This window comes from Thunnus thynnus, chromosome 20, assembly GCF_963924715.1.
Source record: "Thunnus thynnus chromosome 20, fThuThy2.1, whole genome shotgun sequence".
Classification (NCBI taxonomy): Eukaryota; Metazoa; Chordata; class Actinopteri; order Scombriformes; family Scombridae; genus Thunnus; species Thunnus thynnus.
The window spans coordinates 22,979,275-22,997,580 of NC_089536.1; the positions used below are offsets into that span (position 1 = coordinate 22,979,275).

At 40.0% G+C, this 18,306-nt stretch overlaps 1 protein-coding gene across 1 annotated transcript; it reads left to right on the forward strand.

Annotated features, from left to right (window-relative positions):
- Positions 1 to 4,067: 4,067 nt before the first annotated feature.
- LOC137171952 (cerebellar degeneration-related protein 2-like) lies at positions 4,068 to 17,624 on the forward strand. The gene is made up of 6 exons (XM_067576166.1): positions 4,068 to 4,448; positions 12,334 to 12,446; positions 13,333 to 13,481; positions 13,576 to 13,740; positions 13,884 to 14,091; positions 14,227 to 17,624. Exons 1-6 carry the CDS (start codon positions 4,370 to 4,372, stop codon positions 15,001 to 15,003), a joined length of 1,491 nt encoding a protein of 496 aa, XP_067432267.1. The 5' UTR covers positions 4,068 to 4,369; the 3' UTR covers positions 15,004 to 17,624.
- Positions 17,625 to 18,306: the final 682 nt, after the last annotated feature.

The following is an 18,306-nucleotide window of genomic DNA, read 5'->3' on the forward strand; positions in this document are numbered from 1 at the left end:
TATTCTTACTCATCACAACAACAGCTGGTATTGATAAGGTTTCGGTATGTGTGTGTGAGAACTGCTTGCTCTGCCAAGTTGTTCAACTACAGAACATGTGGTCAGCTCACAACTACTCCTCCTCAATGTACAGCAGACTGTCATGTTGTCAAAAAGAGTAAAAACTGCTCCTCTGACTGGACCAGTCTGAGTCTGGGTCACCATCTGTAGTCTCAGTGTCTCATCAAATTGACATTTTGGGTGAGTCATGTCAGTGGACTTCAAGCAGATATGTGAATCGATGACGCCCCCACAAAGGTTTATATGGAGGTTCACTGTCAGAATAGAATCATAAACCAAACACAAAATTTCATCATTTAGAATAACAAAAGTGTCTCCTTCTCTCTCTCTCTCTTTGTTTGGACAACAAGGTGATCTTCTTGTATTACTAGCCCAAACAACATATGCCTCCATCCCAGAAATGATACTTAAAGTGCATTAATTCCATCTTCTGTCCTCAGTGGCCTGAGGACTCCATACACTAAACAAAACAACAAACAATCCTTAAAATTAGAGTTGTGAGAGAACAAGAGTTTCCTGATGTATGTAATGGGAGTTATGCATTGAGGCATTACTGTTATCAATTTAAACCATAGAGGTAAGAGGGATCTCTGATGTTAAAAATTCATGCATGCCCTCTAGTGGTGAAAATAACACATAACTCAACTTTGTAGCAGACAGTGGGTTTGAGTCTTGTTGCAGCAGTAAAATATATATACACAGGTCACTCGGCTGCCACATAACCAAGTACCTACAACTGCAAATCTCTTACATTTCCTAAGCAGATTCAAGAAGCTACTTTTTTGGCGCTAACCAAAATGTATAAGTACAAGCACAAAGTGTCAATAACTTATTCTTTAATCAGACAATTCCTGATGTAAATAAAAAATGGCCAATTTCACTTTGGATTACTTTGTTAAATGACAATGACAAGAGTTTTGTAGAAAAACATGGATTGTATTGGCATTAGTATCAAAAAAATGACAAACCAATACTCATTCTTACATAAACAAGAATAAAGAGGATTACAATTGTCAAGACAAAAAGAGACACAAAATGTGTGATTTGTCAATTTGTTGTAAGGTACAAAAAAAGAGCTTCAAAATGAATCCAAGAAACATGTTTATGTTTTTCCACAGAGCATACATTTAGGAGAATGCCTATTTGCCATAGTTTTTTGCTCTGAACAGAAAATGTATTTTTCAGATTTTCATAGTTATAAAAAACCCATAAAACATCAAATCAAAAGCCTTAGCTTTAAATTCAATCCAGAAGAAGCAGTTTTTCACACTTTACTGGCAGAACAAAGCAGCATCTAGATGGAAGGCAGGTGTGCAGTGACCTCATTTTAAAAATCCACTGAAACAGCCGTATCATGCATTCATAACACAGCGTGAAGTAATTGTGTTTCCACAAATTCATTCACTTTTTGATACACACTGATAAAGAGAATGTTTGTCTTTCCTTGCAACTGAAAAGAAGACTACCACTGTGCAAAAATTATAGTTGAAGTAATAGTTTAAATTTGTTCATTCACTGTGCTTCTAACTAACTTACCATAACCCCCTAATGCAGTACACAATCCCTCACTGGCCTCCCACTCATGAACACTGCCTGTGTGTTTCAGTGTGCTGAGATATTTTTGGAATCACCTTATTACATTAACTGACTTTATTAGTTCAGGCTGAATTGGTGGAGTTGTGTACTTTATATTAACTACTACATCACATGTGCTACAATACCTTCTCAGTGGACAACGAATTTAAGTTTAACCTCTACAAATGTCTCTTGTATTTACAATTTTGCAGATATGAAGGTTCCCTTGAATCTGGAATCCAAGGCCCAGTTGTTCAGAAATAATCTGATCGGATTTCGGCTGTCGGATTGGATCAAATCTTGAAAATGGGTCGTTCAAAAGAAAAAAAGGAATCTGAAATTGGATTAGATCACGTAATCCAGTCTTTGTTTTGATCTGGATCAAACCTTCAGTGTGTGATGTTCAAAACTTTTTAGTAGGATCAATCCAAAAAATCAGGAATATCCTGATCCCAGCAGAAGGGTGGATTCAGGGTTGATTTCAGGAACAATGTAATAAAACTTAAAAACTGGTCATATAATACAACATTTTTATCATGTAGTATATATGTTTATTAATATTTTGCACTTGATGTGTTTAACCATTACAGTGATAAAGTAGATAAAGTAGGCATTAGGCTATTAGACATTACCTACTAAGCCTTTCAGCACAGTAAATTAAAAAAAAGGATTTTGTCCCAATAAAATAATCCCCCAAACAGCTGTCAATATCAAACAAAAATAATTGTATTATTACTGTATATTAATTACAATGACACAATCATCAGAGATGAACCAGTCAAAAATAGTTTCTAATAACCCTTATTGCAAACCCAGTCAGTCCCTCATTCTTGTTCAGAGAACGCCAGAGGTTGGTCTGGGTCTTCAACAGGCTCAGGTGCATCATAAACATCATCACAGAGAGGGACATTGCACATGGTAGCAATGTTGTGCAGGACAATACAGGCAAGTATTATGTTCCCAAAGTGAAACTGAGTATACAGTTCCTCTGTGGTATATTGCTCCGGTGGTTCTGTATGCTCAACATACACCCTTTGAATATCTGTCATGTCAATTCCACTCTGTAAGTCCTCCAAGAAAGGCTGAATAAGATTTCTGTGTAATTAGTCTTTTCAAACACATACCCATTCAACATCAATCAGCTGAAGTGAAATTTAAATGGAAGAATCTGAAGGCCAGGACAACAAAGGACCACGCTGAAGCAAAAAACACTCAGACTGGCATCAAGCCCTTTAGGAGAGGTGATTACACAGATGTGGTTCTTGACATCATTGGAGGTGAAAACTTGCAAGCTCTGCACGGGATTCAAGGTGTTGTAGTAGGGGACGATGAGCCCATGATTGTAGAGGAAAGCGAGCCAGTTCCTCCAAATGCAGAGGAAACATTTTTCTGGATCTCAGCCCTGTTACTGAGGAAGAAGGTGGATCATCACTGGTGGAGCCAGTAGTTATTGCCACAGGAGCTCAGAAAAGAGGCTGGAAGTGTTCTTTGCCAAAGATGATGATGCCTATAAATCACTTCTTAAATGAGAAACCGAAAGAGCAGAAGTACAGATTCATCTGGCAGAGGAACAACTCACTCTTACTCTACTACAGCAAACCAAAGCCAGATATAAGACCTGCCTCTTAAAAGCAGGGCCTCAAAAAGCTGGTCTCTCCACAAATGAAGAACTGAACGTTCTTTATTTAGTTACCAAGTTGACATTTAGCCTTTTTAAGGTTTAACATGTGTTCAAAATATCCACAATGTATTTGTGAATAATGTATATTTGGTTGTTTTTATTTATTTGTAGTGGGTCACATGAGGGGTCTGACTGTTTAAAAGAATTGAAAATGGATGGGGACATTTGTTTTGTTCTATTGTGCTGTTTTATGTCTCTTCAAATAAAATCACTTAAAGTGACCTCACGCTATCTATTCAACCTGTTGTTCTTTACATAGCTAGTGGCCTACATTGTGATATGTAATCCCATTTAGAGCACTGGTAATCCAGATTTGGTCATCTTGAAAAGTCTGTATGTGGATCAGGGTGATCCAATCCCATATTGCTTTGAAAAACCGGCACAAAACTAAAATGGATTACCCGATCCTGGAAAGCAAAACATGGGATTTCCAAATCCGGATCATTCTGATGCAGATTAAACTGAGTCCAAATCAGATACTGTCCATGAGATAATGCAGCGTTTAAGTGCCATCTGAAATGGAAGCTTTTTAGAGTAATCTAAAATATTCTCCGTTTATTTTTGAACATGAGTGTCTTTTCATCTCAAGGGTCTAAATCATGGCTGTGATGTCATCTTTTCGTGCGGCGAAATCTAGGGGGCGCACTTGACCGAAAGCTACACAAAAGTGGAGACAAAACAGTATTATTGTTTACGAGCAGCACCTGAAGGCACCGTGAGTGTGTTGCTGAAAACAGGGAGAAAGGAAGTGCTGTTATTGCAACATCTCTGCCACGTCTCTGCAGCTGCAGCAGCAGCGGGTCTGAGGGCCGGGATGGACCGGTGCTGGACGGTAGGGGGATGAGAGGGAGAGGTGGGAGTGACCGAGGAAACACAGAGGAGAGGAAGGAAATAGGAAACACGTAGAGACACAGCAGTGTGCGCAGCTCCGGCTGGCTGTCTTGAAGGAGCGACCGCTTGCCTTCTTCTGGAGGATCCTGCAGGAGGAGGTCTATTGTTCAGACAGAGGGGGTTTCTGCGGTTTCCCGGGTTCAGAGGGAGGGGGGGTCACCCATGCTAAGCTCAGGGAGAATGGAGGAATTCGTGACCGAAGAGGAAGAGCCGTGGTACGACCAGCAGGACCTGGAGCAGGGTAAGACACCATCCTCCCTGAATGCCTGCCTGCCTGCCTGCAGCATCCCCACTGTCAGCTGCTGGCGCCAGCACCGGCCGGTCAGCTGGCACACACTTAACAAAGGCTCTCTGTCGTGTAACGACGCCACCGAGATGTCAGTTAGAGCTCTTTGCTCAGTTTCAGATCGATCACTTAAACATTGAGATCATCTGTAAGGTAGATACAGGCAGCGCTTCTTTGACAACAATGCATTGAAATCATGCCAAACAGGGCCTTTGCATTGCTGGGAATGATCAGCATCAGGCAACTGAGATAGATCCTTAGTAAGTAGGCTGTAATTACATTAAAATATATAAGTATAATGTACATTTTGGTACAGAATTTCACAATTTTATAAGACACCGCCTACACATTAAGAAAGGCTCAGCTTCTGTGGACTTAAACTCATTATTTTGGGGCATTTACTCATCATTCTAGGCTGACATAAAACCTTAAGACAAAAGATAAGCAGTATAATCAGTGCAGTTTAGAGGATTTGGTATTTGAAGAAAAAAGTCTTGATGCTTTTCTGGAAAAATAATTCAACATTTGTCTTTGGTTTATGTCAAGGTTTATCCAACCTGTTTATAGCTCTCCATATACTTTTAAATTTCAGTGTATCAAAGCATTTCAAAGATGCACTACTGTCTAAACGTGCTCACTTCAACTTTTGTTGTTTTTGAGTTGTGCATATTGATGTAACATCAACTGTTTTGTGTCAGTTTTTCATGTATTTTGGCATTGTGCCGGTTAAAACTGCAACCAACAATTATTTTCATAGTCAGAATAATCTGTTCATTATTTTGCTCTGCAAAACATGAGAAAACTGTGAAAAAGGCTCCTCATAATTTCCTACAGCTTGATGTGATGTCATTATTTCGTCCAACCGACAGTCCAAAACCCAAAGATATGAGATGTACTTTAATGTTACACGGAAAAGCAGCAAATTCTCAACTTTGAGAAGCCTTAAAAGGGTTTCCAAATGGATTTCAACGTTGATAAAAAATGTATTTCATCATATTTATGTTATGCCAGATGGACTTGGCATCAGCCAATTTCCATATAGATGAGGATTGGCTTTTTATGTTCCAGTTCAGGGGAACTAATAACACTCAGGCACATAGAAAACTACATTTTAGAGGTCACACTTTGTATATTGCAATGTACTGAACATATATCAACCAATTTACCAACAAATTGAATATGATAATTAAAATGACCGCATATCCTGCACAGTTTGACCTAGAATCTTGGAAACAGCATTAAATAAAGTCAGGAAACATTATATTTCCTCAAAGATTCCCTTTCTTATATGCATGGAAATGTTACAATTTCTAAAAAGGACTAATTCGTCATCAAAGACAAAGGCTCCTCACTGTTCTTTGCAGCACTAACTCCATTTCCTGTCTCTCTTCATCTCTCAATCACTTGTCCTTGTGCCAAGTAATTACAACGGTACATTTCCGGGGTTGAAATGATGCAAATGCAGTGATTTTACTTGACTGGAAACACATATACATATGGATGCATGCATGTGCCTGCCATTATGTAATGAAATTATTGGACAACTTCTTCTCTGTGCGCAAAGCGTCACACACCAGTGGATCCGAGGATAAAAATAGATCTTCAGTAGTCAGTGACTTGCTTGCTTTTTTTTATTTTTTGAAGACAGTCAGGAGGCAAAGAGTAAAAAAGAGACAACAGCAGAGAGGACAAACACTGATGAAAGACAAAATGGCTGGAGTAAAGATGAGCCGTGTCTTTATGTGTGTCCATGCACAGGCCTCTGTTATTTGACGGAGCAGAGAGGACTACCAGACCTCTCAGAGCAGCACTGTGCTTCAAAGTGCTGACTGCCTGACCTCATCTTTACTCGTGCTACAGTTCTAGATGCCACAAGTCCTTCAGAAAGAGACACCCCTGTCATTGTATTACCTTGTTGTCATGCAGGAATTGCTGGCAGGCTGATGTTTGTTAAGGTCAGCCTGGTCTCAACATGATGGAAAAAAAGCCTCCTCTGCAGGGTTTCATTTTAAAAAGATACATATGCACTTTGGGGGAACATGGAGGAATAAAAATTGTGCAAACAACACATTTTACTCAAAATAGTGTAGTTCTGCTGCTGCTTTAAGCTGCTGTTTTGGAATCAAGGACTTAAATTGCATGATAATTTCATTAAAACACAGGAATTGAATCTTTTGCAGTGAAGGTTCAGTTTTTGTTTTTTAGTTAGCAGATTATCCCAAACATTAGGTGTCAGTTTTCAGCGATTTTGGTGGAAATTTTAGCCACAGACCAAACAAGAGGTAATTAATTTTTGCGTTTCTGTATGGCTATTTATAAAGAACTTCATGTTTTCACTCATAACTCCTGAATTGAGAAACGTAGAAGCATTTTTTTTCCCAGATTCTTTGGTGCAGCTGTATCTATCCATCTATGACATATCTATAGAAATATTCTGCCATTTGGATGCATTAACAGAACACTTTTTCACATTTTGCTCTGTAAATGTCACCGAATCATCATCAAATTTGGTTTTGAAAAAATATAGATCAAACCTGAAAGAAAGCTTGGCTTGGCCTATTTGGCACAGATTGACATAATTCTTATTTTTACAAGTCGATGTGTACATATCTGCGATCCTGTGCAATTTGATGTCATGTTGCCCTTTGGTAGCTATAGCAACATGATATATTTAAATTGCTATAACTTGTGGTGTTGTCTGACCTGAAAGTTTGTACACTTACTTCCTGTTGAAAGTGCTAATTCTCCAACAAGAGTCTACAACCATGCTAGCTGTTGTGTGAGGCTGTAAGGCAAGTTTATTTGTATAGTACATTTCAACAAGGAAATTCAAAGTGTTTTACAATGAAACATAAAAGGCATCGAGACAAAATGTAAAAGCAACATAAGGCAATATAAAAAGACATTAAAATACAATTAAAAAGAGTTAAACAGAAATTAAAAGAAGCTAAAATAGAATAAGACAGATAAAACAGGAGAGTAAAAGTTTCAATGCAGTGTAAGATATTAATCAAAAGCCTCAAATTTGACTTAATAAAAGGCAGCAGCAAACAGGAAAGTCTTCAGCAGACCTGCAGAGTTGCAGCAGACCTGCAGTTTTCTGTGAGTTTGTTCCAGATATGTGGAGCATAAAAACTGAACGCTGCTTCTCCATGTTTAGTTTTGACACTGGGGACAGAAAGCAGATCAGTTCCAGACCACCTGAGACGTCTGGATGATTCATAACGTTGCAGAAATGTATTTTGGCCTTAAACCATTCAGTGCTTCATAAACCAACAGCAGTATTTCAAAATCAATTCTTTGACAGACAGGAAGCCAGTGTAAAGATCTGAGAACTGGAATGATATGATCCACTTTCTTGGTCTAAGTGAAGACAGCAGTTCAGCAAAGTCATCTAAAAAGGTTGCACAGTATTTAGATGGCCCGTAGATTGTTTAGAAATATAGCTCAAGAAGAGGAATTCATCTGAAGAGCCACATATTCATGCTGCTAGCATAGCTAAAATGCAGCATTTTCTGTCCCTGTGTTTTTATGTATATCTGGTTCCAGATGTAGGTGAAAAAACTTCTCAACATTTTCTGTATGCAGACGTATAATTAGGATGCGTCTTTGTTTGGGCCTATTGTGTGCTAGCCAGAGCCTCCACTGGCTGAAGTCCAATGAGAAAATAAAAGGCTACACCAGCTGAGATTGGAGGCTTGTTGGCTTGGTTTACATCTGATGAGAGGCTTCCTCGACTGTTTAAATGCTCCTCTTACAGCTTAATAAGTGTTTATGCCACCCAAGGACAAAAAATATTAAAGAGTACAAGTCCCAGTGCTGACCCTAAGAATCTTGCTTGGGCGTGAAGGTAGTTTTAATACAGAAAAGCACTCTGCCATAGCACTAAATAATTCATGTTAGGCCACTGTTTCTAGAACCTTTTTCTGTCAAGAAGTCAGATCTGCAACACAGGAAAAGAGGAACAGGAGAAGTCTTGTTTTCCACATTCCGCTGATTCTCATGGGTGATATGCACCTACCAAAACAAGACTACCTGTGGAAGAGATCAGCACTTACAGTATGTACATAAATGTGCATATGTGTCGACATATAGACATTTATCTAGTAACAGGTTATATTAAAAGGTTTAAAACCTACTCTAGCTCTTGTGTTTACTGCATGAAAATTGCAACCAAGTTCTTTGCATGCAGAAAAACACTCCCAAATGGAGCATGCGGGAAATGAATTCTTCATACATGATGTGATTATGCCTGAGCTCAGAGGTTTCATCTTGTGCGGGTCAAGCCTCAGGTCTATCTGGAGCATACAGACATTAGCTAAGTTGTTTGCTACTGCAGTGAGTTGTATCGATTGGCTCTCTTCCCCTCTCCCTCTCCCCCTCTCACTTTGTTTTCCTCCTTCCCTGTTTTTCTCTTGTCGCTGAGGCTTTTGGCTGTGGAGCACTCACTTTCTCACTCTGGCAGCCAAAGAGGAATCTTCATCTGAATGTGGACTCTAACACAGTGTTTGGCTTGTCTGGTTTCAGTCGTGGTGTTCGGTTTTAGATTTGTTAGATTGGGCCAAAGACTAGATAGGCTTTAAATAGACTAGCTGGCATTACAGTTACCATGACATCACTGCATCAGGAGTCTTCAGTCAAGGCAGCTTCTGTTAATGCAATTTTCTTTCTAGTTTATTATGGGAGGAAAAATAGCTAGCTGGCATTACACTGACCATGATGTCACTGCATCAGAGTCAGTCTCTGGCTATAGAAACTATTTATGTTTATAAAATGTGAGTTTCAGCAGTTGGTGCTCTTTTTTTTTCTTAATTCAGTCATTGTTGCTAATCCTGCTAATGCTAACTACCCAGTTCCTCCTCAGCTTGTTTCAAACAAAGCACTTCTTCCAGTGTGTCGGAGGACTTTTTCCTGGAGAAAAGACAAGAAAAAGAAAAAAATATGCCTGACATTTTCAACAAATATAAACTTGCATTTTTAAACCTGCACTGATAGATTTTTTTAGATTGATAGTTTCTTTTTCTGAAACCAGCTACCTGCTGTGGCTGTAATGATGCCCATGAGAGTGGTGAGACTCAACCAACACAGTAAAGTTACAGGCTATAAAATAAAAACAATGAGCTGAAAGTTGCTAAAATGCTTTGAGAGCTGGTGGCAACTGCAGAGTTGGGTGATAATTCTCTGTGGGTTTGTCACTAAGAGCGACTCCTTTCATATAAACGTAGTCATTTGATGATGATCATGATATTAATAATTAAAAAAAAAAAAAAGCTTTACACAGCTTTAACTAGATCTAGGTTAGATTATAATTAATAGCCTACATCTGATGACAGTATATGGAAAATTTAGCTTGATTTGTACCTGTTGACTTTGAACAACTGCTTTCTATCACCATCTCTCACTAAACAGCCTCAGGCCACAAATACTGCAAAACAGAGGAGTAGAACATTGTTTTCAACATCTGACATGTTTTTTGTTGTCCTCCTTCCTTTTCTTTACACTACAAGACATGCTACCATTCCCTGGTGAGATGTGTGGAAGAGTTTATCTTATGATAAGGATAAAAATGAAAGTATGAAAAATTTGATGAAAAAATGAAAAATACTCTGTGAAATCTTCACACTATATCAGAGAAAATGCAATTTATTATTGCCTTTGATTCCACCATGGTTATAGAATACCATGTCAATGTCTGCTTATGTTTTTAGTTCCATGCATGAGCTGTGGTCTGCTCCCACAGAGCATTTCTTGTGAACTCATTTGAGGAGAGAAACAGGGCTGGGGATGGGGTGGGGGGGGGGGGCTCCTCACTCACTCCAGCACTGAGGAGGGATCCATGTAGTGGCACCTGAGCTTCTGACACCACGGCCCCGAAGGAATTCATTAAGCTATCAGCACAGAGGGAAGTGTGTGAATTAGTCCATATGGAGCTGTTGGCAACAGCATGCTTAGCTCGCTACTCATTAGTCTAATTAAAGGAAGAGAGGGTAAGACTGCCAGGTATGGGTTTCAAAACATGCAGTGACTGCAAAATGGAGCCTGGCCGATATTACATTTTTAAGGTTAATGCCAATATAGACATTAGAGAGAAAAAAATCTCATCACAATATATTGATCAATACTCATTCATAAATAAACTGCTCGCTGTTGCATCTAGAAACAACATCGAAGTTGCAGGTCGTAAAACCAAAACAATGAGCTGAAAGGCGCTAAAACGCTGCGTAGATAGATATTACTCTGTAGATTCGTCACAATGAGTGACCCCTTTCACATTACACACAGTCATTCGATTCATTGGTAGTCACTAAATTACCAAAGAGGTTACTAAAAGATTACTAGAGAAACCTGAAAAGCAGACTGCTGTTTTATAGGTAAACTGCCAGAAAATAGTGTCAAATACCCATCACAGGGGAAATCGTCAAATCACTTGTGTTGTCTAACCAACAGTCCAAAATGCAAAGATATTCAATTTACAGTGATATAAAACTTCAAGTCCAGACATGTGGGAAGCTGGAACCAGAGAATGTTTGGCCTTTTGATATCGTATCAGTTAATTGATTATCACAATAATTTGTGATTAGTTCTGTCAATTGACTTTCAGCACAAAATGATTTGCTTGGTAGACATAAGGTGACATTAGAGGAACCCAACTGATATCAATGCTGAAGGTAACACTTTGGCAAAACAGGAGTCATTATTGAATTCTGCTGAGACAGTCAGATTGTATGCAGCCAGTTAGCTGAGTGCCTGTATTACAATACCTGAACATCCTCAGTAAATGTATGTAAGCTACTGGTTGAGTTCATGATTTCTCTGTTTACTCTATTCCAACACGGCACAGCTGCAGTGATAAATGTGGTAAATGTTGCAGTGATACATGTCAGGAGTTGCGGTAAGGAGTTTGTGGTTTGGTATCCGTCCTAGAGAGCACTATTTATTATTAAAGACAGAGCTAGAGCTGCACGACAGATGACTTCTTTGGCTGTTCAGTCCCTCGCTTTCTTTCTGAGAGGTTGCAAACCGCATCTTGCTGACTCAGACTCGACAATGTAGGCCATCAATACCGCTGACTCAGAGCACAGTCAGAATACAGAATGATGACAGTGACTCATCTGGTTTTGGAGGTGCTTTAAAAGTCTGGAAGGACAAATTGAGTGTGGTGCTATAGATGTATGGCGAGTGTAAAACATGATTTTCGTTTGACCAAAAATTCAGTGTTTAAAAATGCACTTTTATTTAACACATTAAATCTTCATTTGCCTGCCAGTAGACTCTCTAGATAATGCAAAACCTCCTGCACCCCTGTGTGGTGAATTTCAGCCTATTTCTGTCCTAATCTCAGTGGAGAGATGTCTGTCCAAATAATCTTGGCGCCAATCTCTGACCTTCATTTACAGACCTGCAGGGAGAGGTGCTGCACTGTCGTTTTGTCTTCCTGCTCTCTGCCATCTATAATTGAGCTGGTTCAGTGCAGAGAGAGATGACATGTTGGACCCTTTGATCATTCTGTTCCAGGCCCTGTAACCTCACTGAAAATAGAACAATGTGCTCTATTAATCATGGCAGCGGGTAATCTGAATTGTGCAGCTGCAGTTTGTCTTCTGTGAGATTAACTTCCCCCCTTCCTTTCCTCTCAATCCTGTGACTACCGTGTCATACTTTTTCTAGTAATAACTAATATTTCTGCCTTTTTTCCTTCTTCTTTCCCTATTATCCTTCCTCACTGTGACCTTCTTTTTCCCTAACTTCTTTGTTTGCTTGTCTTTCTCCCTCTCCGTCTGTCTTTCCGCACTCATGACTTACTTGTTCCTCTCTTCCTCCATCTCTCTCTAATTTCTAGACCTCCACTTGGCTGCAGAGCTGGGAAAGACTTTGCTGGAGAGAAACAAGGAGCTGGAGGACTCCCTGCAGCAGATGTACATTACTAATGAAGAGCAAGTGCAAGAGATTGAGGTAATAACGACAGCGTCCTGCCAAGGCTGTCAAGAGCTTGCACTGGTCCAGGCAGGTTGGGAAGCACAGAGAAGGGCTCCATTATTAGTTATATTGATTGATTTTGAGAATTTTGAGCGTATCTACGTACTAATTTCTTCACACTAACAACTGAATTCATGAATTTAGTAGAAGTGCATCTACTGGAAAATACTTTTGGGTATGTCACTTTAATAAAAGGACAATAAGTGAGTCAAGACGCCAGTATGCTTCACACAAATAGCAGCAAGTATGAAACAAACCAGTTTTTACGACATGTTGTCCAACCACATCTAAAGGTAAATGTATTAATATCTGTTCCCAATGGCACGCATTTTAGGACAGTCTCTCCTCAAAGGCATTCATCATGTTGCACTCGGTTGTACACATGAAAAGTAACAGAAATAATGTGGAGAATGAAATAAGAGAGCTTGAGAGAGAAGTTCAAATCCGGCCTTACTTTCTCAGCTCCATGACCCCATCACTATGTGGAGTGGGTTCGCTTGCTGGACTGTTTGTTTTGGAAAGCTACAATATTGTGATATAGCTAGCCCAATTCCGATGTTGGAAAGGTATGGGGGAATGTGGTTTCAGAGACTGTTAGCCCGCCTAACAAGCACTTAATTTGAAGCACACTGATGCCTTAAATTTCCGAACACATTAATCCCACAAGCATGTCCACTTCACGTTCAGAGGTGATAATGTAGGTAGGATTTGAATGGGGCCTTTCAGAACAAACAAGCATAACCCAGCCTTTACTATGGACCGCTCCCTTGATGTTCCACAGTAGTTGCAACTCTGTGTGTATGCGTGAGGCTGAGGCAACAAGCCTTTATGCGTGTCTAATGTCCATGTGTTTGTCCTGCAGTACCTTTCAAAACAGCTGGAGGTCCTTCGGGACATGAACGAACAGCATGCCAAAGTCTACGAGCAGCTGGATGGTACTGCCAGGGAGCTGGAGCGCACCAACCACACACTGGTGATCGACAGCAAGGCCTCACAGCAAAAGATAGAGAGGTGAGAAGAACTAGGGGATTTCCCTTTCCTCAAATCCTTCATCCTCCTCCTTTCTGTCTTTCCTTAACATTTGCCCCCCTTCCTCCTGGATCAGCTTGACCGGGACCATTGAGACTTTGCAGAACCAGGTGGAGTCTCTCTCAGGGCAGGTGGAGCAGCTTCGCTCCATGGAGCAGCTCCGAGTCAAGAGGGAGAAGAGGGAACGACGCAAGACCATCCACTCCTTCCCCTGCCTGAGGGAGCTTTGCACAGCACCCAGGTATGACATAGTACTGTTCTTAGTGCAGCCCGTAGAGCAGACAACATTTATAATATATCCACACTCAGATAATCAGTCATCATCTACTCTAACAAGTGTTATAAAAGTAGGCATTACACTGTATATCTGTGTCATTTTGTCAGGTACGAGGATGAGTTTGTAGTGGGCAGGGCCGAGAGCTTTACCGTGGATGTGAAGCGTCAACCTTTTGAAGAGGAGAACCAGCATCTGAGGGAGGCTGTGTCAGCCCTGCGAGCAGCTATCCGGACTGAAAGGGGGCGTAGAGAGGGTGTGGAGAGGGAGTGCAACCTGCTCCTTTCAGAATTCTCCCGCCTGCAGACACGAGTGCAGGTGAGTTTATTGTGAACAAGTATGGTTCAGCTGCTGGTAATGTATACAAAAGTACACTTTTATCAGAGAATTATATATATTGTGTAAAATATTTAACTGTACCCCTGATTGTAATGTGACTGTTTTTTCTCCCAGGATGCTGAGAGCTGCCAGGCAAGGGTGCGGGAGTTGGAGGTGGAGCTACAGGAGCTGCAGCAGCTACGCCGCGCCCGGACATTCCTCCTGGGCAGCGAGGATGACGGCGTGACTCTTACCCAGACTGTCCTCAATAGCACCCCGGAGACCGACACTTTCCTGGAGGTGGAGGTCGGGGAGACGGGAGGAGGCGTGAGGGAGGAGACCGAGGGCGGAGGTGGTGTGGGAGGGGAGAATCTCCCTGAGTCCAGCCCTGTGAGGAAAAGTTGCAGCGACACAGCACTCAACGCTATAGTGGCGCGGGACGCATCCGGCCGCAGGAGAGGGAGCTATGCTCTTCACGCCAACAGCGTGAGGAAGAGAGGCATGTCCATCCTCAGGGAGGTGGATGAGCAGTACCACGCCTTACTGGAGAAATATGAGGAGTTGTTGGGGAAGTGCAGGCGCCACGAGGAGAGCCTGTGTCACGCTGGTGTCCAGACTTCCCGACCCGTCTCCCGAGACCCGTCCATGAAAGACTGCGCCATGGGCTCGACACCAGCGCCCCCCCCTACCCCAACCCAGTCTCCCTCCACCCCCGAGGCCATTGAGAGTATCAGCAAGCAGGTGGAGGCGGTAGATAAGCGGCTGGGACAGAACACTCCAGAGTACAAAGCCCTTTTTAAGGAGATCTTCTCTCGTATCCAAAAGACCAAGATGGACATCAAAGCTACCAAAGCTGCTAAAGCTAGCAAGTCTGGCAAATCTGGCAAATCTGGCAAATCTAGTAAACAGTAATGGTATCCTGATTGGCTCTAAAAAGGACAAATATGTATTATGTCAGTATTTAATGCTTGTGGTTGAGAACAAAGGTTTGATGAAACATTCTTATAGAGGGTGCTATTTGAAAAATTCAAGTACAAGTCATTTGCGGTCAAATCAGAGAGCACAGTTTTCATCCAGAACTGAAAACTTCCAGCATACACCAGAATCTGATTTGCATGTAATAAATGTTAAAACTCTACGAAATTCAGTCATACAATATATAAAACATGAATGAATTGGTTATGAACTAATTTAACTTCCCTCATAATCTTTTTTTCACTTTAAAAATATACAGGCTTCACTGCCTTACTGCATTAGGTATATACTGTACCACAATAACACAATAATAGCAATATGCCTCTCATAAGAGCCTCACAAGTGCACTAAACATTAAAGCTTCACACTAGAAAACTGCATCTCTGACAGGAATATGGGTGGAAATCTTAATCTAATATTAACATAGAACTTTCTCTGTTAAGTTTAATATAGTGGACTCTACTAACAGTTTTGTAACTACAGTAAGAAAGACAAATACTGATCCTCTCAGGCCACAGTGCTGTCTGTCTCGTAAATGAACTCGAGGTGCTAATAATTCTCCCATTATGTATGTCACTATACAAGCTAACACTGTTCAAAATATAAATAAGCCTTTTGTGTGGATCTCTTTGTGTGACCTTAAAACTGCATTTCTTAAGTTTGTGACGCGTCGCCCTTTTGTCTAGACATTTAGAGGAATCGTTTGACATTTAAGGAAAGCCCTTTTTTTTCCGCTTTCTTCTCGAGAGTTGAATGAGAAGACTGATGCTACCCTCATGTCTGAGAGTGGTATTGATCTTCTTATCAACCACTATGTGTCAAAGCAAATAAGAGTGTTTTTCACAAAATGTTGCACTGTTATTTCGCTGAAATTCTCCTTCCATTCAAAGTGCTTAGATGCCATTGGAGATCAAGTGAAAAGAGATGGTGAACCAGACTGGCTTATGAGAAAGTGCATCTTCATATGAGCTACAACAAGCCATTGGGCCAAAAATAAAATTGCTCAATGAGATACAGGAAGCTCTGTTATTTATTTACAGAGGGGAGCGATATCTACGGTATATGATCCACTCTTTCACATGCACACCATATGTTGGTTCGTCCCTTATTTTATTTTTTGAATGTGGAGGACTGATGATCCCACTAAATGCTGAAAAGCTGCTGTCATAGAGAAAAGTTGCGAAAGACAATCTTTGCAGATTGTTGTTTTCACTATCTCCAGGGCATTATGGACACTCGTTATACAAAACATAAGAATCCTGAAGGCTGTGAAGTCATCATGTGTCTTCATTAAGTAAAACAAAATGTTTCTGAATGCTTTTTGCTTTCATGCCATATAAAGTATAAGTAGTTTTCTTTATAGGGGGAAAGTTTCTACTGTACACCTTTCTCAACAAAGCAGGTAAAGAAAAATGACAAAAAAACACGAGAGAGGCATAACTGTGGTTGTACTGGCCATTATATTAAAACAGCTTGAACTTCTATAAAAACACATAAGGAAGGGGCTCCTTTTTAAAGAAAATAGTCCAAAATAATGTTACGATGGTGAATAACAATTCTTTGGTGCGTTTTTTTTTAACAGTGCTGAGATTATTATCCTGATAGAATGATAATTATAGCTTGACAGACACACTGTATAGTAGACCTGTAACCAAGTAACCTAGTAAAAGGCTTTAAACCAGGGCTTTGTCTAACACCTAGCAGTCTTACCAAACTATAAAACTAACCTGCAAACATATTGCACCTTTTTCACAATATACAATACCTATGCCTTTTTCTGGTTAACCGCCTATGTATAAACCTTTGTTTATAATGAATGTTATTACAGATAATATTTTATATCTGATTTTTCGGTGAAGTTGAAAACATAACCTAGCTTGAAACCTTTCACCTGTGGCTCAGCTGACACCTGAGGGACCCTACACTTGTGTTTGAGGCTGATGATTTGTTGGTGTGTGTGTGTGTAGGATGTGAAGGATGGATGATTGTCTGCTAACTGGTACTAAAATCAGAGAGAAATCTTGTTAATCTCCTGATAATTTAAAGGTAAACTAGCTGTTGCAGCAATTTAATTGGATGGCTGTGGTGTATAAAGTGCATTTTTAGGTAAGTGCTCATGCCTTAGAAAGATTCAAGCAAATGGATGAAGGAATATGTGTTAGTATAGACAAAACAATGCCAAACACGAGCCTTTTATCATATTTTAAAGGCTCATGGGGTTTCTGTACTGCAATGTCTTACCTATTGCACTTGAAAATGTTTGACGCCTCATTTTTTTGCATATTTAGGATAGTTAATATGAAATTGTACCTGTGTATTTATTTGTGTGTGAATATTTCTTTGTTTTTACTTTTTTCAGTGCCTATATGTGAATGTTACTAACATGCTGTTAGAATAAACTTATTTAATTTGCTTTACTTTATTATCCATTTTAAACGTGTGCATTATTAGTTAATAAATGATATTGGAATTTAAGATTAGTCTGGTTTGGTGTTAGTTCACATCATAACTGAACTAAGACCTACTTTACCCTGTTAATAAAGCCTTGATATAATGTATCTTGTGTTGTTGTATTTATTGTATTATACACTGATGCGTGGTAAAATCACACATTTTAACACATCCTTGTCATGAAAGCAGTCAATTGCAAAAACATATTGTATTTTCATTTACATATTCACAGGACCTTAATAATAAAAAAAGATTTATAAGAGAAATAATGCTACAGCAGTTAAAGAAACTAGCAGGATAAGAAACAATGTTAGTACCTTTTATTTTATTCTCAGTGACGTCAGAGGAGCGCCATGACATTAAGGAAGGCGAGTGGAGGTGTGTGTATGTTTTCCTTTTGGAGAGCCCTCACTCAATGTTTTACCCTTATCCAACTGGTCAAACCACAACATAAGCGGTTTGTTCCACTTATGCTTCAGTTGTGCATGACTTTAAAAGAGAAAGGCCTTCAGAAATGAAGACTAACTACGGGTTAATTGTCATTTCTCTTGCTGCTTCCCTGAACTCTTCAAAGGTGAGCATGAAAGCACAAAGATGTTGGAAGTCAGCTACCTTTCATAGATAAAACGCCATACTGTTTACGAGTTGTATCGAGAGGTTAATGCTTATGTCAAATAAATCGTGTTAGGCCGTCTATCGTTATAGTGTGATATACTTGACTTTGCTACTAGTTATTATGATTCAAATATCAGTATTGTGCTATTTGTAAGTATTTGTACGTTTCACAGC

Excerpts from the sequence above, each read along its gene's own strand:
- LOC137171952 (XM_067576166.1), top strand. The coding sequence starts at position 4,370 with ATGCTAAGCTCAGGGAGAATGGAGGAATTCGTGACCGAAGAGGAAGAG. Across the intron at positions 12,447-13,332 it reads AGCAAGTGCAAGAGATTGAG|TACCTTTCAAAACAGCTGGA; the intron begins GTAATAACGACA and ends TTTGTCCTGCAG. Across the intron at positions 13,741-13,883 it reads GAGCTTTGCACAGCACCCAG|GTACGAGGATGAGTTTGTAG; the intron begins GTATGACATAGT and ends TCATTTTGTCAG.